This window comes from Epinephelus moara, chromosome 22, assembly GCF_006386435.1.
Source record: "Epinephelus moara isolate mb chromosome 22, YSFRI_EMoa_1.0, whole genome shotgun sequence".
Classification (NCBI taxonomy): Eukaryota; Metazoa; Chordata; class Actinopteri; order Perciformes; family Serranidae; genus Epinephelus; species Epinephelus moara.
This window is the reverse complement of record NC_065527.1, coordinates 32,345,571-32,367,600: the sequence shown is the minus strand read 5'-3', so window position 1 is coordinate 32,367,600 and position 22,030 is coordinate 32,345,571. Positions and strand designations below refer to the sequence as shown.

Here is a 22,030-nt window from a genome sequence, read left to right as displayed (position 1 = left end):
GTTACTGGCTGGAGCACAGAAATGTGACTTAGTGCATTTGCCTGAGTACAGAAACTTTCATGTTTGGACAATGAAAACAGAATAAAATGTCTAAATAGGTCTGACATTAAACATTAAACACACACAGCCTGTGTTGCGTTCAGGCGTTGTCACGTAAATAACAAATTCCAGCATTTCAATAGGCCGTAGCACAACACAGCAGCATGTCAAGTGGGCCGAACCTGAACCGAATATGAGCAAAATTTTTTGATTTGTTATCCCCCCCCAAAGCTGTAAACCTAGGGGAAACACTGTCAATGGTTTGGGTGCGATTAGTTAAACTGGTGGTAAGGAGAGCAAATGAATTGCATTCCCGCTAATAACAAGCATTCCAGAGCACAAAGAAATTGTATATGTGCCATTGTCCACACTTGTGTATCGATTCAACATGGAAGAAGACACTCTTGTAATTTGTGCTGCCGTGTGGTACCTGCGTGGATGTAGCCGCCATCGGGTCTGGGTTCACGATATCCTCCAGGGCCAGCACGGGGAATATCATCGGCTGGTGTGGGAGCTGCGGCTGGATGGAGAGAGGTTCCAGCGCTACTTCAGGTTGAACATAGATCAGTTTGACAGCTTGCTGCTTGTTTTGAAGTAGGAACAAATGTGTGGTAGGAACTAGAAGTTTCCAAGGATGTTCCCTGGGTTCCACACAAGCGATGGACATCTACATTCCGATTGGTTGCTGGTCATTTGCAGCTCAAACGCGTCATAGCTAATTTGCATAACGTTAACCAGTTTTCAACTTTCATTTGTAGCGCAATTCGCCAAATAATAATTTGGCTCATTGCTTTTGCAGCTCAAAACGCCTCTAGTCGCCACATGTCCATTGAAAATGAATAAGACCTGTCACCTTTGCAGCACTGGCAGCTTTTGGTGTGAACGTACAGTAAGTCCTGCCTCTTATCACTCTGTGCACCAAAAACAGTTGAGTAAACTTCGGCAGAACCTCTGTCAACTTTCCCCTATCCTGTTATACTTAGATATGTTTTGTACTAGGCTTGCCTATGTTGACAAAAAGTACAGACTTGTAATATGGTTAAAAGATGTGGCTGTCACAATCTTTATGGACAAATGACATTGTACATAGTCATATCTTTAGTTACCAAAATGCTAGCTAATGTATAACTACATCATGAGGAGTTAGCCTACTGTCAGATCACCAACATCAGGTTTGCTTTGTCCATATTTCCGTGGTAATGTTAAAGAGATTTGGAAAAGGACGGATAGTTTGGTTGCTGAATTTTTCATGAAGCTATGAGTAATAATTTGCCAAATAAGATTACAGCTAACGTTCCTTTGTTTATATGTCTGCTAGGCTTTGTGCTGCCTCAAAGTAACTAACGTAACATTCTACAGTAAAGAGAAACTAACGTCAGCACCATAAACTGTATAAAAATGATGGACGACATGACAGCTCCCCCAAAGTGAAGGCAAAACACCTCAATCACCCCCTGGTGGCTGGCTGCAGTATGGGTCACAAACCCCATCCCCTCCATGTTAGTAAATGGAACATGAGCCACTCTAAAAAAATCAAAGTATACATCAGAGATGGTTTCTGTTATTTTAGGTTGTTCTTATCCAGCTAATGTTTGTTCAGGTGTTTGTTTTTCTGATAAGTTTGGTTTTGATTAGTTGTTTGATGGTAAAAAAGGGGGTTTTGACCAATAATTGACAGCTGTGTGAGTCAGTCGGTGTGCTCACAATCAATGGCTCTACTCGCGATTGGGTCGAACAGGTGTGTGGGCGGGAACTCAACACCGTGGACACCACTACTGCACAGACTACACTCCAAATGATGTCACCAGCACAAGATGGCAGCAAACATATATGAGATATTCTGGCTTCAGTTTCGTATAGTGGGAGGAAGTGAAGACGTGTCGTCCATCTTTATATAGTCAATGGTCAGTACCACGGTTTGTGTTCAGTGAGAAATACAGTACATAGAGTGCTTTACTGACCCCGGATGGAGAAAAGGGGACACATACCCTGTAGTGCAGGAGAAATGTTGAAAAATAGTCTAGTCATCCTTGTTCTCTTCTACCGTTTTTTGGGGGGGTGCTTTCAGACCTAGAGTTGTCTTGCTTTGGTCCGAATCAGGGACTAATTTTGTTACAAAGTTGCATAATTGCCTAGAATTGGTTCAAATCAAATGGCTGTGCAAGAAAGCTGCTCTTGATAGGTCCGAATTTCCAATGCGGGAAAAATCCAGGAAGTAAACAAAATGTTGTAGAAGACTACACTTTAAAGATAAATGCAACACAGGGCATTGGTGGCTTAGTGGTAGAGCAGGCACCCTATGTACAAGGCTATTGCTGCAGCAGCCCAGGTTCGACTCCAGCCTATGACTCTTAGTAGAAATAAATGTTTTGATGCATTGGATGTGCGGAATGTTCATATTAAGGCAGTACAGGAGAAGACACACATTAATAATCCTCCCGCACTGTAACATGGTCATGTTTAACCCAAACAATGCGTAATGCGACTGCAGTTGGTTCGGATCGAGGTTGGAACACATTCTCACCACAAACGAACCACACCAGAGTACGTTTTTAACCAGACCGAGACCTTCTTGAAGAGGTGGTCTTGGTCCGTCTTGGTCTTGGTGTGCACACGACTATGATTGCTGTGTTCACAGCAGCCCAAACAAACTGCACTTAGGGGGCAAACCAACTTGAATTCAATTGAACAGAACCAAACAGGACAGGTGTGAAAGCACCCCGAGAATGGAAGCCTCAATTTGTGTAATTTTGCTTTGTTCATGACTGTAATATCATAAATATATCCTTCCATCACACACTGGAGTCCTTGCTGTCTGCTTTTTGCAGCTATATTGCCTAAGGCCCAGAAACTGTCTCATAAACACTCTAATAAACACACACTAAAAAGAACCGGCATTGCCATGCTTCTGTTTATCAAGCATATCCAACATGACAATAGTAATTAAGGAGGGCAGGACTTAGGATCCCTCAATTAGTGATTCAAGTCCATTGTTCAAATGTAAACTTGTTAAGGTTGCTCACAAATCCTTAAAAGTGTTCGGACAATACTTTGCACGAACTAGTTTCTTTTGTGTCTATGCGCAAAGGTACCCCATTCTTGCATTATCCCCCCACAAGATACCTAGGAGAGAAATAAGCCCTCTCCAAGTCCACAAAACACTGACTGATTAGCAAACTTCCATAACCCTTCCAGACTGGCAAGACTAAAGAGCTGCTTCAACATTCTACGACCGAGATGGAAACCTCATTCATCTTTCTGAATCTGAGGTTCAACAGTTGACTGACGCCTTTTTTACAGAACCTTGGCAGCATGTTAGGCAGTTCATCTTACCTGCTGAGACAATCCCAGGCCTCCTCTTTCTGGATAGTCTGATGTTTGCAGAATTGGCCAACTGAAAGTCATATCTGAACACGTCCATTACTCCCTCTGACTTTTTGTGATTCTAACCCTAACTTTCAACAATGGAGGTGCTAAAGAGGTTTGCATCCTAAAGTTAAGCTTATTTACCAGGGTGACAGGGGTAGGCTGGAAGGTGGACACAATGTTTCCACACTATGGGTAAGGACAACATTAACGGGGCATCGGTGGCTTAGTGGATAGAGCAGGCGCCCCATGTACAAGGCGGTTGCCGCAGCGGCCCGGGTCCGAGGTCCGGGTTTCCCTCTCTCTCTCTCTCCCCCCTTCACACTCAGCTGTCCTATCAATTAAAGGCAAAAACGCCCCAAAAAATATCTAAAAAAAAAAAAAAAAAAAAAAAGGGACAGCAGTAATCACTGATTTAGTGGTGATGCTAGCTAGCTCCCACCCAACCCTACCATAATACTAGTACTACTACTAAACTCAAGAGCAGGAAAATTAATCATGTGTAACCAGTCAAAAATGTTCTTGGCAATTAACTGATTATGGTTAATCACTGTCATCCCTATTTCTTACCTTCATACACCGTAATAGTTACTGTGTAGAGTGGGCTTACTTGTCAAATTGTTGTTGTTTTTTCGGCATGTTTCAAAAATTGGCAGTGTGAGGGAGCTGGGAAGCATCCCCCTCACTAAGGTGACAAACATTGCACACATACAGTAAAGTTGGATGTGTTAAACTAATACAGGAAGTTTTCTTTTGGTTGTTGTTGTGCTTTTATTTTGAACCCTTTGGTTAGTGCGCATGCGCCCGCGCGTGCAGCCTGTTGCAGTCGCTCCTGCTTGTTTTCTCGGTTTTCTTACTTTTTTGCTTTATTAAGTTTGGTATTTGTGCTGGCTTTTTGTGATTGTCATTTTGAAACTGCGCCCTCTCAAAACATGCTGATTGAGAGAGTTGTACTCGTTTTCCTCACCCTGGAATTACTTATTTCATTCGGACCCGGCACCATTGCGCAACAACTTCATGGCCGCATTGTTTACTCCAGAGATCAGCTGATTGCGCTGAGGCCGGCCGGCTTGGCGGCCGGAACATCGGAGATACCAGCTGAACTGTGGAGGAAAACACACAGAGGATGCAGGGGAGGAAGTAAACAGCGGCGGAAAAAAGCAGGGTTGAGACAACGGAGGCTTATGGAGAAGAGAAGATATAAGCCGTGTCTCCCCTCTCTCGTCATGGGCAACGTGAGGTCACTGGCAAATAAGATGGACGAGCTGACAGCGGTCGCCAAAAGTCAGAAGGAGTACCGGGAATGTAGTCTTATGTGCTTCACTGAGACATGGCTTCACCAGGACATTCCCGACAACAACGTCTCCATCAGCGGCTTCCAGACTGTTCGGGCCGACCGGGACTGCACCGAGAGCGGTAAGCGCAAAGGAGGGGGGCTTGCTGTTCTAGTAAATAACCGCTGGTGCAGTCCTGACCATATTTCCATTAAGGAACGTATCTGTTGCCCGGACATTGAACTGTTTGCTGTTGGACTCAGGCCGTATTATTTGCCCAGGGAGTTTTCACATGCCATTATTGTAACTGTTTACATCCCCCCCTCTGCCAACCCGACGTCGGCATGTGACGTCATTCACTCCGCCATAGCCCGCCTGCAGACTAAACACCCGAGTGCCTTCATAGCTATCTCGGGTGACTTCAACCATGTCACCATGGCAACAACATTGCCCACATTCACACAGTATGTGAGCTGTCCTACCAGAGAGGAGAGAACACTGGACTTGCTGTATGCAAACGCCAAAGATGCATACAGCTGCTCCCCCCTCCCCCCTCTGGGTAGGTCAGACCACAACCTGGTGCACCTCAACCCCTGCTATGTACCACTAGTCAAGAGCCAGCCTGCGACCATGAGGACAGTGAGGAGATGGTCGGAGGAGACTTATGAGACACTGCAGGGCTGTTTTGGTGTGACAGACTGGCAGGCACTCTGTGAGCCACATGGGGAGGACATCGACGGGCTCACAGAATGCATCACGGACTACATCAGCTTCTGTGTGGACTCCACTGTCCCAGCCAGGACTGTCCATTGTTACCCAAATAACAAACCGTGGGTAACAAAGGACATCAAAGTCATCCTCAACTCAAAGAAGAGGGCCTTCAGAGCTGGTAACAGGGAGGAGGTGAGAACAATACAGGGGGAGCTGAAGATGAAGATCAGGGAGGCTAAGGAGAGGTACAGGAGGAAGCTGGAGAGGAAACTCCAGCAGAACAACATGAGAGAGGTCTGGAGTGGAATGAGGACCATCACTGGCTTCAGGACCAACAACCACAGAGGAGTTGAAGGCAGCATGGACAGGGCCAATGAACTGAATCTGTTTTTTAACAGATTTGACACTACTGGCCCTGCCCATCCCCCCCCTGACTCTTCTGCTGTCTGTCTTGGTCAACCATCTCCCACTCCGCCCTCCTCCCCCACTCCTCCCTCTCACACCTCAACACCCTCCTGCTTGACCCCCCCTCCTCCTCCTCCTCACACCTCCTCTCCCCGTGGTCAGACTGACTGCTCTCTCCATCATGAGGACTACACCCCTCCCCCACGTGTCATCACCTCCACAATGTGCTTCACTGCTGACCATGTGAGAAGACAGCTGATGAGACTCCACTCAAATAAGGCTGCAGGCCCTGATGGTGTCAGCCCCAGGGTGCTCAAAGCCTGTGCCCCCCAGCTATGTGGAGTACTTCAGCATGTCTTCAACATGAGCCTGAGTCTCCAGAGGGTCCCCTTGCTGTGGAAGACATCCTGCCTCGTTCCTGTGCCAAAGACGTCGCGTCCCAGTGGCTCCAAGGACTACAGACCCGTGGCATTGACCTCCCACATCATGAAGACCCTGGAGAGACTCGTCTTGGAGCAGCTCCGGCCCATGGTCAAGCCACTTTTGGACCCCCTCCAGTTCGCCTATCAGCCCCGACTTGGAGTTGAGGACGCCATCATCTACCTGCTCAACCGTGTCTACGCCCATTTGGATAAGCCGGCGAGCACTGTGAGGGTCATGTTTTTTGACTTCTCTAGTGCGTTCAACACCATCCGTCCAGCTCTACTGGGTGACAAGCTGACAGCAATGCAGGTGGATGCCCCCCTGGTGTCCTGGATTGTAGACTACTTGACTGGCAGACCACAGTATGTGCGCTTGCAACGCTGTGTGTCAGACAGAGTGGTCAGCAATACCGGGGCCCCGCAGGGGACTGTCCTCTCTCCCTTCCTCTTCACCCTCTACACCACGGACTTCAGCTATTGCACTGAGACCTGCCATCTTCAGAAGTTTTCTGATGACTCTGCTATAGTTGGATGTATCAGCAAGGGTGATGAGGATGAGTACAGGGCTGTTGTGGATAACTTTGTCACATGGTGTGAGCAGAACCATCTGCAGCTCAACGTGGCAAAGACAAAGGAACTGGCTGTGGATCTGAGGAGGACCAAGACACCGGTGACCCCTGTTTCCATCCAGGGGGTCAGTGTGGACATTGTAGAGGACTATAAGTACCTGGGGGTACACATTGACAATAAACTGGACTGGGCTAAGAACACTAACGCTCTCTACAGGAAGGGCCAGAGCCGTCTCTATTTTCTGAGGCGACTGAGGTCCTTCAACATCTGCCGGACTATGCTCAGGATTTTCTATGAGTCTGTGGTGGCCAGTGCTATCCTCTATGCTGTTGTGTGCTGGGGCAGCAGGCTGAGGGTGGCGGACGCCAACAGACTCAACAAACTGATCCGCAAGGCCAGTGACGTTGTGGGAATGGAGTGTGACTCTCTGATGGTGGTGTCAGAGAGGAGGATGCTGTCTAAGCTACGAACTATCTTGGACAATGTCTCACACCCACTCCACCATGTGCTGGTCAGGCACAAGAGTACTTTCAGTGGGAGACTCATACCACCAAGATGTACCACTGAGCGCCACAGGAAATCATTCCTGCCTGTGGCCATCAAACTGTACAACTCCTCCCTCTGAGTGGCCCTGAGACTTTTTCACACACTGCAATAATTTAATTTAACTTGTGCAATAACCCCATTCACCCTGACTGTATATATTCTGTTTGTGTAAATAATCTTGTTCAGTTTACAATATATATATGTATGTATATATATTTATTTACGTTTATGTTTGTTAATAATTCCTGTTTATTTAACTATATATTTGTTAATACTACTGTTTAAATTTCTTATATTTTCACGTATCTTTCCTCTCTTGCAAGGAGCACCTGTAACATAAATAATTTCCCCTCGGGGATCAATAAAGTATTTCTGATTCTGATTCTGATTCTAACTCCTCTTTGTCTCTGAGGTCAACTTCCGGGAGTGCATGGTTTCATGGAGTGCACACATGAGCCACAGGACTCCAGCTGGCTCCAATAATTACCTGGTTAGGCTGAACCAAGAGTGCAGGAGCAGAGAGGGGAGGGGGTAGAGGGTTTGTGTTGAGTGTCAACTTCCGGGAGTGTNGGGATCAATAAAGTATTTCTGATTCTGATTCTGATTCTAACTCCTCTTTGTCTCTGAGGTCAACTTCCGGGAGTGCATGGTTTCATGGAGTGCACACATGAGCCACAGGACTCCAGCTGGCTCCAATAATTACCTGGTTAGGCTGAACCAAGAGTGCAGGAGCAGAGAGGGGAGGGGGTAGAGGGTTTGTGTTGAGTTTGGCTTTTGTTTGGTCTCTCTTCAGTTTATTATGTGTTTTGTTTAACCTGTATTAGTCAGCATTTATTTGTATTGTGTGTATGTAAGTATTAGTGGGATTAATTTGTACATGTATTGTATATAGTTATGGTAATGGGGTTTTGGGGAACCTTTCTATGTAATGGTACAGGCCAGGGGTAGATATGCCAGGTGAGGAAGGCAGTTTGGGTGTCAGAGAGAGGGGGTCAGGTTGGGGGGCATGTCTGCTGCCAGAACTGCTGTTGAGCCTCCTGCCTGGTTTCATCCTGTTTGTAAGGGATTACCACCTACAAAACCTTACATTTGGTGTCAGAAGTGGGATGAGTCGCAGCCAGATTGAAGGGGAGCAGCTTTGAGAGCAACAGCATGGGACCTAAATCACAAAACAAAGCCCAAAAGACGGACGTTGTAGAAGACGACCCAGAAGAGGGTGCTGCAGGGGGACAGCCTGTGACCATACCTCCTTTGCCTGTGGAGATGGATACAATCACAAGCATGTTGCAGCGATGTCTTGAGTTTCAACATGACCTGAGTGAAAGGTGGGACAAAGAATCCGGGAAACAGGACATGAGGTGGCGCCAAATGCAAGTTCAACTGAATAACCTCAGAGATGATCTGGAGCAGCAGCAGCAAGGAGGTGGAAGTCAGCCCCAGCGGAATTCATCACTACAGCAGGAGGAGGGGCATGCTTCCCAGCCCAGTGCCCGGACCGAGTTTGCTGGTAGGGGCTGGGGGCAGGCGGTAGTCCCCAGACTGGAGGAAGGTGATGACATTGAGCAGTATCTGACCACATTTGAGCGCCTGGCAGTGGCATATCAGTGGCCAGAGGTCGAGTGGGCGGTGAGGCTGATTCCACACCTGACAGGGAAGGCACGGGCAGCATATGTGGCCATGGCGGCAGAGGAATCATCTGACTACAAGAAGGTAAAAGAAGCCATCCTTGCAAAGTATGAAATCAACGAGGAGGTCTATCGGCAGAGGTTCAGGGAGCCGGATATCCACCCTAATGAGAGCCCTAAAGAATTCTACAATCGACTTAAAGACTTGTATGACAAGTGGATTCAACCGGCGAAGAGGACCAAGGAGCAGATTGGGGAGATCCTCATTCTGGAGCAGTTCTACCGCTCCCTCTCCCCAGAGCTCAGAGTGTGGGTGAAGGAAAAGGGATCCAGAGTCAGCACGGAATGCAGCTGAGCTGGTGGAAACCTTCCTGTCAGCCCGACGAGGGTCCAAGAACTACCGGTTTGAGGCTCCACAAAAGTCTACCACGGCATGGGGTAAGCCACTGGGGTCGGGGGGTTGAGGTGGTCCCAGGGAGTCAGAGTCAGTCAGGCCTCTAGAAAAGTCTGTAGCTCCTGTTAAGTCAAAGTCAACCACTAAACCTGTTTGTTTTTACTGTGGTCAGGAGGGACACATTAAGCCAGAATGTCCAGCTAGGAAAGCTAAAGCAGCTTATTTGTGTACAGTTCCTCGCCCCTGTCTAAGTGAGAGGTGTGTGGTAGGAAAACAGCAGGTCACTACAGTTAAAATCAATGGTAACCCAGCCCAGGCTCTCCTTGATACTGGGAGTGAGCAGACATTAATACACCCATCATTAGTCCAGAGGGAGGGTTCCTTGGGAAAGCCAGTCCTGGATATTTCTTGTGTGCATGGTGACCAGAAAGCTTATCCTATGACCGTGGTGTACCTGGAGGTAGCTGGGCAAACTTTTCTTCTGTCGGTTGGGGTGGTAGACAGGTTAGCTCACCAAGTAATCCTAGGACAGGATCTGTCCATTCTTCAGGAGTTGGTTCAGTCATGTAAGCCAGTGAATATTGTCACCAGGTCACAGGGACAGATACAGAGATTGGAGGAAAGGGGAGCTAGGGGGGACCAGACAGGGTCAGCAGAGGATGCTAAGGGTCCAGATGAGCCAATTCCCCAGTTTCCAGCTCAGGTAGATGCAGAGTGCCAGGCGACAGCTCAGGTTTCAGCTGAGGAAGATCTAAATGTTCTTTCTGAACTGCCTTTCTTTGAGGAGTTTCTCCCTGATAATTCTGGTAAAATGAGTAAAAGTAAGAGACAGAAAAGGCAAGAGAAAATGGCAGACATAGTTAGAACAAGGTCAGAGCTAACAGAGCCAGAGGTTTGTGATGCTGGCAAAAGGTGTGACTTTGTACAGCTTCAGAAAGAGGATGAATCACTGCAGGACTTCTTCAGAAAGGCAGTGGTAGCGCAGCAGGGTCAGGTAGCAGGGGAAGGCTATTTCCTCAGAGACAAGGTACTGTACTACAAGGCAGCTCTAGATGATAGGGAAAGACTGGTGGTTCCACAGAGGCTAAGAGAGGAGGTACTAAAGCTGGGCCATAGTATACCCTGGGCAGGTCATCTGGGGACTAAGAAGACCTTGGACAGAATTGCAGACAGGTTTCATTGGCCAGGGTTGAACAGGGAGGTGCAGGATTATTGTCAGTCTTGTGCTATCTGTCAGCTAGCAGGGGATAAGAAAGTGCCAAAATTTCCATTGCAACCACTTCCTATCATGGGGGTTCCATTCAGCCGAATAGCTATGGACATTGTAGAGCCGTTAGAGAGGACACAGTCAGGACACCGTTACATACTTGTAATTTGTGATTACAGCACCAGGTATCCTGAGGCATGTCCCCTGAGAGACATCACTGCTAGGCAAATAGCATATGCATTACTGCAGCTCTTTTCCAGGGTGGGGATTCCATCAGAAATTTTGACAGACCAGGGAACAAACTTCCTTTCAAACACACTCAGGCAGGTGTACAGGCTCTTAGGCATTAGGAGTATTCGGACCACTCCTTACCACCCCCAGACCGATGGCTTGGTGGAGAGGTACAACAGAACTCTGAAAAGCATGTTGAAGAAGTTTATCTCCACTAATGCCAAAGACTGGGACAAGTGGCTCTCGTATCTCCTCTTTGCTTATAGGGAGGTGCCACAGGCTTCCACTGGCTTCTCACCTTTTGAGCTCCTGTACGGCAGGCAGGTGAGAGGTCCCCTTGATGTGCTGCAGGAGACCTGGGTGGAATCCCAGGGGAAGGAGACCAGTGTGCTGGCTTTTGTCTTGCAGATGAGGGAGAAAATGGAGCAGACCACCAAGCTGGTGAGGAAAAGGATGGAGAAGGTTCAGCTGGGACAGCAAACCTGGTATGATAAGGCAGCAAGAGAGAGATCCTTCAGCCCAGGTCAGCAGGTGCTGCTTCTTCTGCCAACAGTGGAGAACAAGTTGCTGGCAAAATGGCAGGGCCCTTATACTGTCCTGAGGAAGCTGAGTCCGACAACCTATGAGATTGAGACGCCAGAAAAGAGAAATCCAAAACAAACATTCCACATCAACCTGTTGAAGGAGTGGAAAACCCAGGAATTCCCACCCCGACAGCAGATGTTTGTGCGGGCAGTGGAGGAGGAGGATGACGTGGTGGGTGAGTTCACTCCTGCTAGTCACAACTCTGTATCCCTTGACCTGTCTCATCTCTCCCTCACCCAGCAGCAAGAATTGCAGGCTGTTGTTCCTCCAGACTTGTTCCAGGAGAAGCCAGGGACAACAGACTTAGTGGAGCATGACATTCGCCTGAGAGACAGCACCCCCATCAGGCAGAGAATGTATCGCATCCCGCAGAAGTTGGTGCCAGTGTTGGAGGAGGAAATTGCAGTCATGCTGGAGCTGGGTGTCATCGAGCCTTCTACCAGTGAATGGAGCAATCCTATTGTTTTGGTAATTAAGAAGGATGGAAGCATCAGGTTTTGCATCGACTTCAGGAAGGTAAATGCACAATCTGAATTTGATGCTTATCCTCTGCCAAGACTGGATGACCTCACTGAGCGGGTAGGCCGGGCAAAGTTCATTACCACCCTTGACCTTTGCAAAGGTTACTGGCAAGTGCCCTTGTCTGATCATGCCAAGCCTCTAACTGCTTTCAGGACACCTCAAGGACTCTGGCAGTTCATGAAGATGCCTTTTGGTCTCCACGGAGCCCTGGCCACCTTCCAGAGGTTGATGAACCAAGTGCTGGCAGGTATGGACACGTTTGCAGCTGCTTACCTTGATGATGTTGTCATATACAGTACCTCTTGGCAGGAACATCTGAGCCACCTGGCAACCGTGCTGGGGAAAATCAAGGAACCAGGCCTGACCATCAACCCAAGGAAGTGTGCAGTGGCGAAGCAGGAAGCCCAGTACTTGGGTTACATCCTTGGAAGTGGAGTCATCATGCCAGTGCAGGACAAAGTGGAGGCAATCAGAGCAAGAGAGAGGCCAACTACTCGGAAGCAGGTGAAGTCATTTCTGGGGCTGGTGGGCTGGTACTGGCACTTCATCCGGGACTTCTCTGCGAGGGCGGCACCCTTATCTGATCTCACCAGCACCACCAAAATCAAGTTTGAGTGGGGGGAGGAGCAAGAGAAGGCTTTCCAGGACCTCAAGGAGGCACTGTGCAGGGAGCCGGTGCTTCAGAACCCAAACTTCAACTTACCTTTCACAGTCCAGACAGATGCATCTCGACGAGGGATAGGTGGCGTCCTTCTTCAAGGAGATGTAGAGGAAAGGAAGCCAGTGGCCTACATCAGCAGGAAGCTGTTTCCCAGGGAGACGAGGTACTCAGCGGTGGAGTTGGAGTGTTTGGCCATCAAGTGGGCCGTCGACACCTTCAAGTACTACCTGCTGGGTAGGGAGTTCAACTTGGAGACAGACCATAGGGCGTTACAATGGCTGGAGCAGATGAAGGATACCAACAGCCGGATCACTCGTTGGTTCCTGTCCCTTCAACCCTATCGGTTCTCCATCCACTACCGGCCAGGCAAGCAGAACATGGTGGCTGACTTCTTGTCTCGCAACGTGGTTGGCAAGCCTGCCGGAAGGGGGGAGAAGTGTGAGGGAGCTGGGAAGCATCCCCCTCACTAAGGTGACAAACATTGCACACATACAGTAAAGTTGGATGTGTTAAACTAATACAGGAAGTTTTCTTTTGGTTGTTGTTGTGCTTTTATTTTGAACCCTTCTAACTCCTCTTTGTCTCTGAGGTCAACTTCCGGGAGGGCGTGGTTTCATGGAGTGCACACATGAGCCACAGGACTCCAGCTGGCTCCAATAATGGAGCTGAGCCAAGAGTGTAGGAGCAGAGAGGGGAGGGGGTAGAGGGTTTGTGTTGAGTTTGGCTTTTGTTTGGTCTCTCTTCAGTTTATTATGTGTTTTGTTTAACCTGTATTAGTCAGCATTTATTTGTATTGTGTGTGTATGTAAGTATTAGTGGGGTTAATTTGTACATGTATTGTATATAGTTATGGTAATGGGATTTTGGGGAACCTTCTATGTAATGGTACAGGCCAGGGGTAGATATGCCAGATGAGGAAGGCAGTTTGGGTGTCAGAGAGAGGGGGTCAGGTTGGGGGTCACGTCTGCTGCCAGAACTGCTGCTGAGCCTGTAAGCCTTTTTTTCCCTTTTTGTAAAATCTTATGCTGTAACTGAAGATCATGGACTTTTTGTACCTTGCTTGTCTTGTATAAGTAAAGAAAAAACAGAGCTCTGAACAATCCCTGCTGGTCATGCTGCTTATTTCCCCTTGTTACATCTCAATCCTGCCTGGTTTCATCCTGTTTGTAAGGGATTACCACCTACAAAACCTTACAGGCAGATTCAACTCTATTTGATGAATTATGCTACGCATACAAAGAGACAGACATGCAGAGTCAAGTGTTTACCTGGTTGGAAGTCTCTGTGGTGCAGACAGAGTCTCCAGCCCTGCTCTCCCTCCAGCACTGGAAGCATCTCTCTGTAAACCCAGTCCTCGTCATGAACGTTGTAGGAGATGAAAGCATCGTAGTGATGAGGAGCGCCCTTCTTCCTCTTCCTGCTGTCGTAGAGGAAGGCCAGGAAGAGGTAATAGGTGTAGGCTAGCTGCCACCTCAGAAAGTGGTAGATGAAGGATGTGAGGAGAGTCATCAGTGTCAGGCAAAAGCTAGAAATGAAGCAGAGGAAGCTAACGTCCATCCAACAGGACTGGACGTCAAAGTCCAGCAACTTTGTTCCTTGTTTAGCCACAGGAAAGGTACAAGTGTACTTGTAGGCATTAACAACCTGTGTTTGGTTGTTGTTCTTCACCCATTGGATAAAGCCAGTGTTAGAGCAGTTACAAGTGAAAGGGTTACCAGTCAGGTCCAGGTATGTCAGTGCAGGGAGAGACTGAAAGACCATCTCATTGATCACGGTCAATTCATTGTCTCTAACTGTCAACACTCTGAGTGCAGAGAGGTTGACCTGGGCTAGAAAATCCAGAGATCTGAGCTTGTTTTTGGAAAGGTCGAGAGCCTGCAGGTTGAGGATTGGCTGAAGCACTTCAGGGTTTAAGACTTGCAGATCACTTTGAAATATGTGAAGACTTGTCAGGAGGGGAGTGTTTTTGAATGTGTCTGGGTGAGGTGACTCTGTAAATAATTTCTCCGCTCCAAAGTAATCTAAAGAATTCAGACCTGTCAGAAAATCAGGTGAGATTTCATGATACCAATCATAATTTTGTATCAGTAGACTCTTCAAGAAAGGTAATGGGAAAATGGGTAAATGTGTCTCATTTTTTTGACGAGAACTCTTGCTGTCATATGAAGACGTGAGATGTATTTTGAGGTTTTCTAGGTGTTGCAGTCCTGTAAAAACCTTTGTAATGAAATCCTTTTCACCAAAAAATGGTGTAACTGAAAGATTTTGAAGATTGTCCAGTCCTTCAAAAGCCCCCTTATGGGCAACGTAAAATGTATCTGATTCTAAATACAGAGACCTGAGGGAAGACATATTCTTAAAGTCATCTGTTTTGAGCTGCATCAAAGTATTCATGTTCAAATCCAAAACTTCTAGTTTCTGTAAATTCAATTTGAAGAAATCAACAAGTAAATGAACCCCATTTTCTGCAACGTTCAGGACTTTCAAATCATTCAGATCTTGAAAAACACATCCCTTGAGTGTTGAAATGCGATTTTGGCTGAGATTGAGTTCTACTAGTTTTGTCAAATTTTGAAAGTCAGAGCAGTCTAACTCGCTGATGAAATTCACACTCAGATCTAGGATTTCAAGTGTGGAGAGGCCTCTGACACCCTGTGGCACTCTAGACAGGGAGTTTCTCACTAAGTCCAGGCGTCTGAGCTGTTTTATTGATCCGAGGGAAAACTCGGACAGCTCTTCCAAATAATTATATGATAAATTAAGCTCAGTAATTTCAGTGCAAGACTGAAGAAATGTCTTGTTTATACTGACAAAGCTAATTCCACTCAAATGAAGACTTGTCAGAGCAGTCATTTGGCAGGCGATGTCTACCAGATCTCTTTCTCGGTCATGGTGCCAAAAGAGGAGTGACAGTTCCCGCACTGACTCGGCACTCTTCAGCATCACTTGGTACATCTCACAATTACTGTCAAATACAAATAACTCCAAAGTAGTCAGGGTCCTCAGAAACATTGGGTCTGGTACATCCCACTCAAAGCCAGTGTTAGCATTTAAATGGATAGACTGAAGATGGGGAAAAATGTCTCTTGTAATGCTGAACTTTTTCATTGAATCACTACATAGCCACAGTGTCCTGAGGTTTGATTTATTAAAAGGCAGGTCATCTGACTGAAAGGAAGAGAGACTGTTAAAATCAGCGAGCAGATCATTCAAGTTTGGTAGTTGTAAGATGGGCACAATGTCGGTTATTTGATGTAGGTTGTTATATGTCAGTTGTAACGTCTGTAAGCTGATCAGGGACTGAAAGGCCAGAGGGGAGATGTATGTGATATGGTTTTTCTCCACTGACAAAAAAATTAACTTCCACAGGCCCTGAAACATATAGTTCGTCAGGTTTATGAGGTTGTTTGAACCCATGTCAAGCTCTATTAACTCCACCTCTGCAAAAGCTCCATCATCTACATGTGAAATCAAGTTATTTGCAATTTTTAAATACCCAAGCTTTGAAAAACGGCTGAAATCTGTCCTGTTTATCTTTGAGATGTGATTGAAGTTGAGATCTAGAGTTACTACAGTTATGAGAATGTCATCAGGAACCCCAGTGAGGTCACGATCTGCGCATTCTACCCAAGTCACATTGTTGTCAACAGTGCAGTTTTTTAGTGAGAAAGCCAGCAAGGGGTTAAAAGGAAGCAGGACAGACGGAAGTAAGATGAGGAAGCTCTGTAGAAAGAACAGAGTCCAACTTCCCATCACTGACATGTTGATCTTCAAAACTGAGAGAGAGAATGAAAGAAAACAACAGTCTGCAGTCAAACAGCTCTGTGAGGCTAAACTTTCCCTTTCCTCGTCCTCTCCTGACAACCACTCATAATTTAATTCAAATGTAATTTGGGGGAAAATATCCATCTTCTTGGTGTAACGCTATAGTGTCAGTTTGCGTCAATGTAGCTAGTGTGCAGAGATGGGCAAAAATACATCAAAATGTATTTTATATATATTATACAAAATACCGCTCAAATAAATGTATCAAAATAAAATACAAAATACTGGTGCCAGAAAATGTATCAAAATAAAATACATGTATTTTGTATTTTCAAATACAGAAAATGCTTTTTTTCTTTTTCTTTTTCTTTTTAGCAGCCACCTGCAGCTCTATAGGTCACTCAGTCGATCGGTTGGTTGGTCGGTTGGTCGGTCGGTCCACAAAGCTTTTCATGAATAACTCAAAAGTCCTTGACCAAAAATGCTCAAAATTTGCATACTACAACTAGAGACCATGAGTAACTATACCAGAAAGAATACCCATGATTTGTCCATGGGTGGTGCTATACTAACCGATTCAAATCTTTTTGTGAATAACTCAAAAAGTCCTTGACCAAAAATGCTCAAAATTTATGTGCTGCAATTAGAGACTACAAGTAACTATGCCAGAAAGAACAACCATGATTCATCCATTAATGGCGTGACAGTAGCAAATTTGGTCGCAGCTATTGCAAATTTGCCCTTGTTTCCTCACAATTTGGTGTAGACTACCCTAAAATATTATTTATTGATTCAGATTTAGATTCAGACAACTTTATTGATCCCACGTGAGGCATTCATTTGTAGTATACTCGTCCCAAGCATCAACCACAACAACATACAATTTCCTATGTTATGCGCAGTCCAGTAAAACGGACCACTAGGTCATTGAAGGGCACACTGAATGGCCCAACTTTAAAAAAACAAAAAATATTGTTACATCCAATATTATTATTATAAGAATGTGTAGCCTATTATTTTTGTTTTTTGATTTGTGGAGAAAGTATTTTGAGTATTTTAAATACAAAATTACTCCACTCAAAAGTATTTTGTTACAAATTACATTTGCTTTTTATTGGCCTTATACATAATACAAATTACAAAATACTCAAATGTAATTGAAATATGTATTTTAAATACAAGTAACAGAAATATTGCCCATCCCTGTGAGTGTGACAGTTGGTTAATTAACGGTTGTATTTATATTTATAACACCTGTGAGCGGAGTGATTTTACTGTTACATGTCCCAGTGATGTTGTACTCTATATCAGCATTCATGGAATGCCTCTCGTCCAATCAAATTACTCGGTCGGAGCTAACTGTTGTATAAATATATATAGGCTATATATATATATACTGTATATATATATATATATATATATATATATACACACACACACACACACACACACACACACATTTCATATTTCATATCTCAGTGTCAAGATAAAGGTCAGTGTCCTCATACAGTTTATTTCTTTGACAGTCACAGTCCAGTTGTTTATTGGTTTGTTTCTGAGTGACAGATTTACACATCATGTCTCAGGTTTTAATGGTGCAACCTGTAAATCACTAGTTTGAAAGTAGTTACAGGGAACTTAAGAAGGATTTTATGTTCGGCTCTATGAAGAGGGTTTAAACACTGCATCATATTTCTGCCGTCTGTCAAAGTTAAACCTTTCAGAGTGCTGTGCTGATTTATCCAGCTGTATTTACTGATTAAATCTTTTTATTTCTTTGAATAATCTGGATTTGAGCAGCTACTCACCAGCCAGATGTTTGACCTCGGACTCCGAAGACTGTCAGACTAAGACTAAAGAGTGGAAAGAGGAAGATCTGTGAGATGTCCGCACACAAGGGCGTAGGAACCGGAGGGGATGGAGGGGACGTGTCCCCTCCAATATTAGAGACAGGTGCATTTGTCCCACCCAGTCAGGACACAGCGGCCTGCATGCGACAGAGGTTTAAGATTAAACAACAGCAGCAGCTCAGTTTAAGCGCTTTCTTTCTTATGGGAAAGAAAAGAAAGAAAGACAATGTGAGTTGGTAATAATTCTGTCCGGGAGGATAATACTCCCGGATACCTATGTCCTTGTCCGCACAGTCACCTCTTCTGTTTACTGATGACTTTCTGTCATTCTGAGGTCAAATCTTGTTTTTAAATTGTTCAGACTCTTCACTGTCTGCCAGGACAGTTGAAAGAGGAAGACTGCAAAGATATATAAAACAACAAACTGAACAAACAAAAAGACTGGAGGGAGTTTTGTTTTTATCTACTATCTAAGTTAATGCATCATTGAAATGAGACTGTGGTTGTTAATAACATTAAACTTAATAAACTTCACCAGGAATTAGACGACTTTTTTTAGAGAGAGAGGCCTATAATAACCTCGCTAACAACACATTACACAGGCTTACTTAATACTGTAATCTGCATTCATAATGTCATATGACATAGGTCCGTGTATCATCCAATCATTCAATTATTCCATTCAATCTAGCAAACGAAAAATGAAAAAACTAGTCAATATTTCGTTTTTCTGTTTTTCTGTATAACCAAAAAATGGAAGATTGGTGTTTGTTTTCCTATTTTGAGCTCAAAACAGAACAAATAATAAACAGGGAAACCAAAATTAAATAATAAATCTAATTTACGGTTATTGATTTTCCCATTTCTCACGGTGTCTTTGTGCTGCGTGAGCACGTTTTGCGCATACGTGCATGAAGGCTACATTAGCCTACCCATGATCCTCAGCGACAGTTACCATGGTGAAAGATGCAACAGACCGGTCTGAGCGCCAAAAGTGGAGGCTACCGAAAGTTCCACGGTATGGTCCAGTCCCAGCAGACCACTAGAATCTCACGTTCTAATGGCCTCACTCGAGCCATACATGTCTATAATTAATGATATGTTTATGAATGGAGTGACATATCATGAGTGTTTGTGTGTGTGTGTGTGTGTGTGTGTGTGTGTGTGTGTGTGTGTGTGTGTGTGTGTGTGTGTGTGTTTTTAACAGACTGGATCTACTTATGGTCGCAAAATGATGACAGGCTACCTGTGCTCAGTTGGGGTACATGCAGGGGAATGCCGAATTGGAAGAGCTCTGAGAGCAGCCTAGTAAACTAGTTTGGATACTTTACAAATGTCATTTATATAAAGGATAAATAGTTTAGGTCCCAAAACTGACCCCTGGGGGACACCACAAGCAATGTCCAAACATATTAAACTAAGTAATAATAATAATAGCGGGAAAGACTCAACTATGGCGGTGTTTGGACTCACTGAGGAACATAGCATTCATTTAGTTGCTTTCAACATATTGTGTCAGGCCAGCTTTGCTCTTTATTAGAGGCCATGCTTAGCGTTTTACGATGATTCTTGTCAGGAGGAAAAAGTGAGGAGGTGTTACAAGCCACTGGCGGTCCAACTGACGAGATTCTCCGCCTCTTTTGTTGCACAGCTTGGAAGTCAGCCTCTGGTACAGCCATGATTTTTTGAGAATTCTGCTTCCAGTAAAAGGAGCCTAAATGAGTGCAAAAAATGTATAATGTATAAATAAGAACTAATTCTTGAGACTGACATGAATGCAAATTAATTTAGTTTTATCTGAAATGACAGTAAAAGTTTGACATTGTTTATGGCTGCAGTTTGAAATGTGGGACTTTATAAATGTTGATGCAGAAATTCAAAGCCCACAATATATTTGCAACCTGATTGTGAAGCAACATAAATGTTCTGTGTAAATACAATAAATCTTTAAGACACCGGACTATGGTTACCTAAACTGTAAACTGACAAGGTAAATAAAGTTGCTCAAATGAAGCAGCTCTTGTTCCTTCTGAGTCAAAAATTTCCACTGCATTGTGATCTGTCAGGATGAGTGGTTCGTTGCTTCCTACAGCATCTTTTGTTTTTTCAATCATAGATGGGACACTGACCTCCTGCTCAGTAAATCTTATAACCACCATTCTGCTGTTCACAAGCTTTCCACACTGTAACTCTCCCAGGCTGACAATCCTGGAATTCAGAAAAATTACATTTAGGGTCATTCATAATGATGAACATAGAGAAGTGCACATAAAACATTTCTTTCTGTTGACAAGGACATGGAAATTTAAAAAGAAAATTAGCTCACCTTGTAAAATATTTCAGGGATTGGGCCCTGGGTGGCAGTGAGGGACTTGCTGAGCTAGCCAACCTGGAGAAGCGAAACTGGCTGTTTGAGGAAGGAGTAGGAGGGGGCCCCAAGGCAGTGACGTTACCACTTACATCTGGTGCAGCCTTGGCCCTGTGTACCCCGTAATGGGCCTTATCCCTGAGGTCGAGTGAACTAAAGTAGCCATCCACTCTGGGGAACACTGCCACATTGTTATCACCAGTAGGGTACAGACTCTGGCTGGTTACCTAAAGGACAGTAAGGTTTTTTTTAAATCAGCAAAATCTGGGTAATGGAATTTACTGTATCCGTAATACTCTTATAGATATAGGTACAGCACTACAATCTGCAGCCAGTTTATTAGGTTCACCTAGCTAAAACTAACATGATCCAATACAACAGTCATGCAATAACTCATGACTGGTTAAATGTAAAAGTCATAATGTCTAGTTTTAGATTAGCATTGCTTTAACTGTATGATCATTTTGATAATGATGGTGGTGATAATGAACTGTATTACATTATACAGAGAGGTGTTTCTGTCATTGAACCTAGTCTCATTGATATAAAGAGGGTGCGCAAAATACTAGAAACACCTGTCAGTACAACACAATACAGTTCAACAGCACCATTAACTGCAACTTCAAAAACGACCATATCAACACCTCTCTAAAACGCAAGTCTGTGCGCTCCCATGCCTTTTCTCTGTTCACCTCTGTAAAACAGTTTCAACACAAACTGAACATAATAACCTTCATGAAGGTATGAATTATAGCAGGACTGTCACATTAGACCGAATTAGGTTTATCTTGATGGACCTAATAAACTCGGTTGAGTGGGGTTAAGGGGCAGGATGGGAGGCTGTTCGTATCCCATAACTTTACATAACTCCAACAGATTAGTAATTTATGGATTAACATGTGCCTGGCAACTAGCTGTCTTTAGAGTTCAGCCAGTGTCGCACATTCTGTAAATGCAAAACTTAATGCTAACAAACTAGCATGAGTTAACTAGCTACATATCTTTGGGAAAGAGACATATTATTGTTTGTAAACGTTAAGCAACGTTTGATGACTACCGTATATTACCTGAAATATTTTAGCAATCTTTTCTACCGTCATGTCTTTCTCTCTCAACGTGACCCTCCTGGCGGCCTTGAATAGCACAAAGGATGCGTCCATCTCCATCTCAGCGCCTGTGTCTGCTGAGTTTCCTGCGACGTTAGCTGGCTCTATTAGCATGTAGTTGGTCCACATGTTATTGTAAATTAGATTTATTATTTTGTTTTCATTTCCTTGTTTATTATATTTTCTGTTTTGAGCTGAAAATAGGAAAACAAACACCAATCTTCCATTATTTGGTTATACAGAAAAACAGAAAAACGAAATATTGACTCGTTTTTTCATTTTTCGTTTGCTAGACTGAATGGAATAATTGAATGATTGGATGATACACAGACCGATATAAGGCCTTTTTACACAGGAATTGTGCAAATTTTTTTCAGCATTGG

General features: G+C 44.6%; 2 protein-coding genes across 2 annotated transcripts in view; one reads left to right on the top strand and one right to left on the bottom strand.

The window, feature by feature from the left end:
* Positions 1–21,776, bottom strand: part of LOC126384272 (uncharacterized) — a 26,678-nt gene extending 4,902 nt beyond the window's left edge. The window contains exons 1-5 of the mRNA XM_050035232.1: positions 21,609–21,776; positions 20,563–20,768; positions 18,132–18,176; positions 13,827–14,029; positions 470–559 (exon numbers count right to left, since the gene is read on the bottom strand). Coding sequence (XP_049891189.1) covers positions 470–559; positions 13,827–14,029; positions 18,132–18,176; positions 20,563–20,768; positions 21,609–21,776 — 712 coding nt within the window. The remainder of the gene's footprint in view (positions 1–469; positions 560–13,826; positions 14,030–18,131; positions 18,177–20,562; positions 20,769–21,608) is intronic.
* Positions 7,944–9,313, top strand: LOC126384335 (uncharacterized). The gene has a single exon (XM_050035342.1). The coding sequence runs from the start codon at positions 8,486–8,488 to the stop codon at positions 9,311–9,313; it is 828 nt and encodes a 275-aa protein (XP_049891299.1). The 5' UTR covers positions 7,944–8,485.
* Positions 21,777–22,030: the final 254 nt, after the last annotated feature.

Excerpts from the sequence above, each read along its gene's own strand:
- LOC126384335 (XM_050035342.1), top strand. The coding sequence starts at position 8,486 with ATGGGACCTAAATCACAAAACAAAGCCCAAAAGACGGACGTTGTAGAA.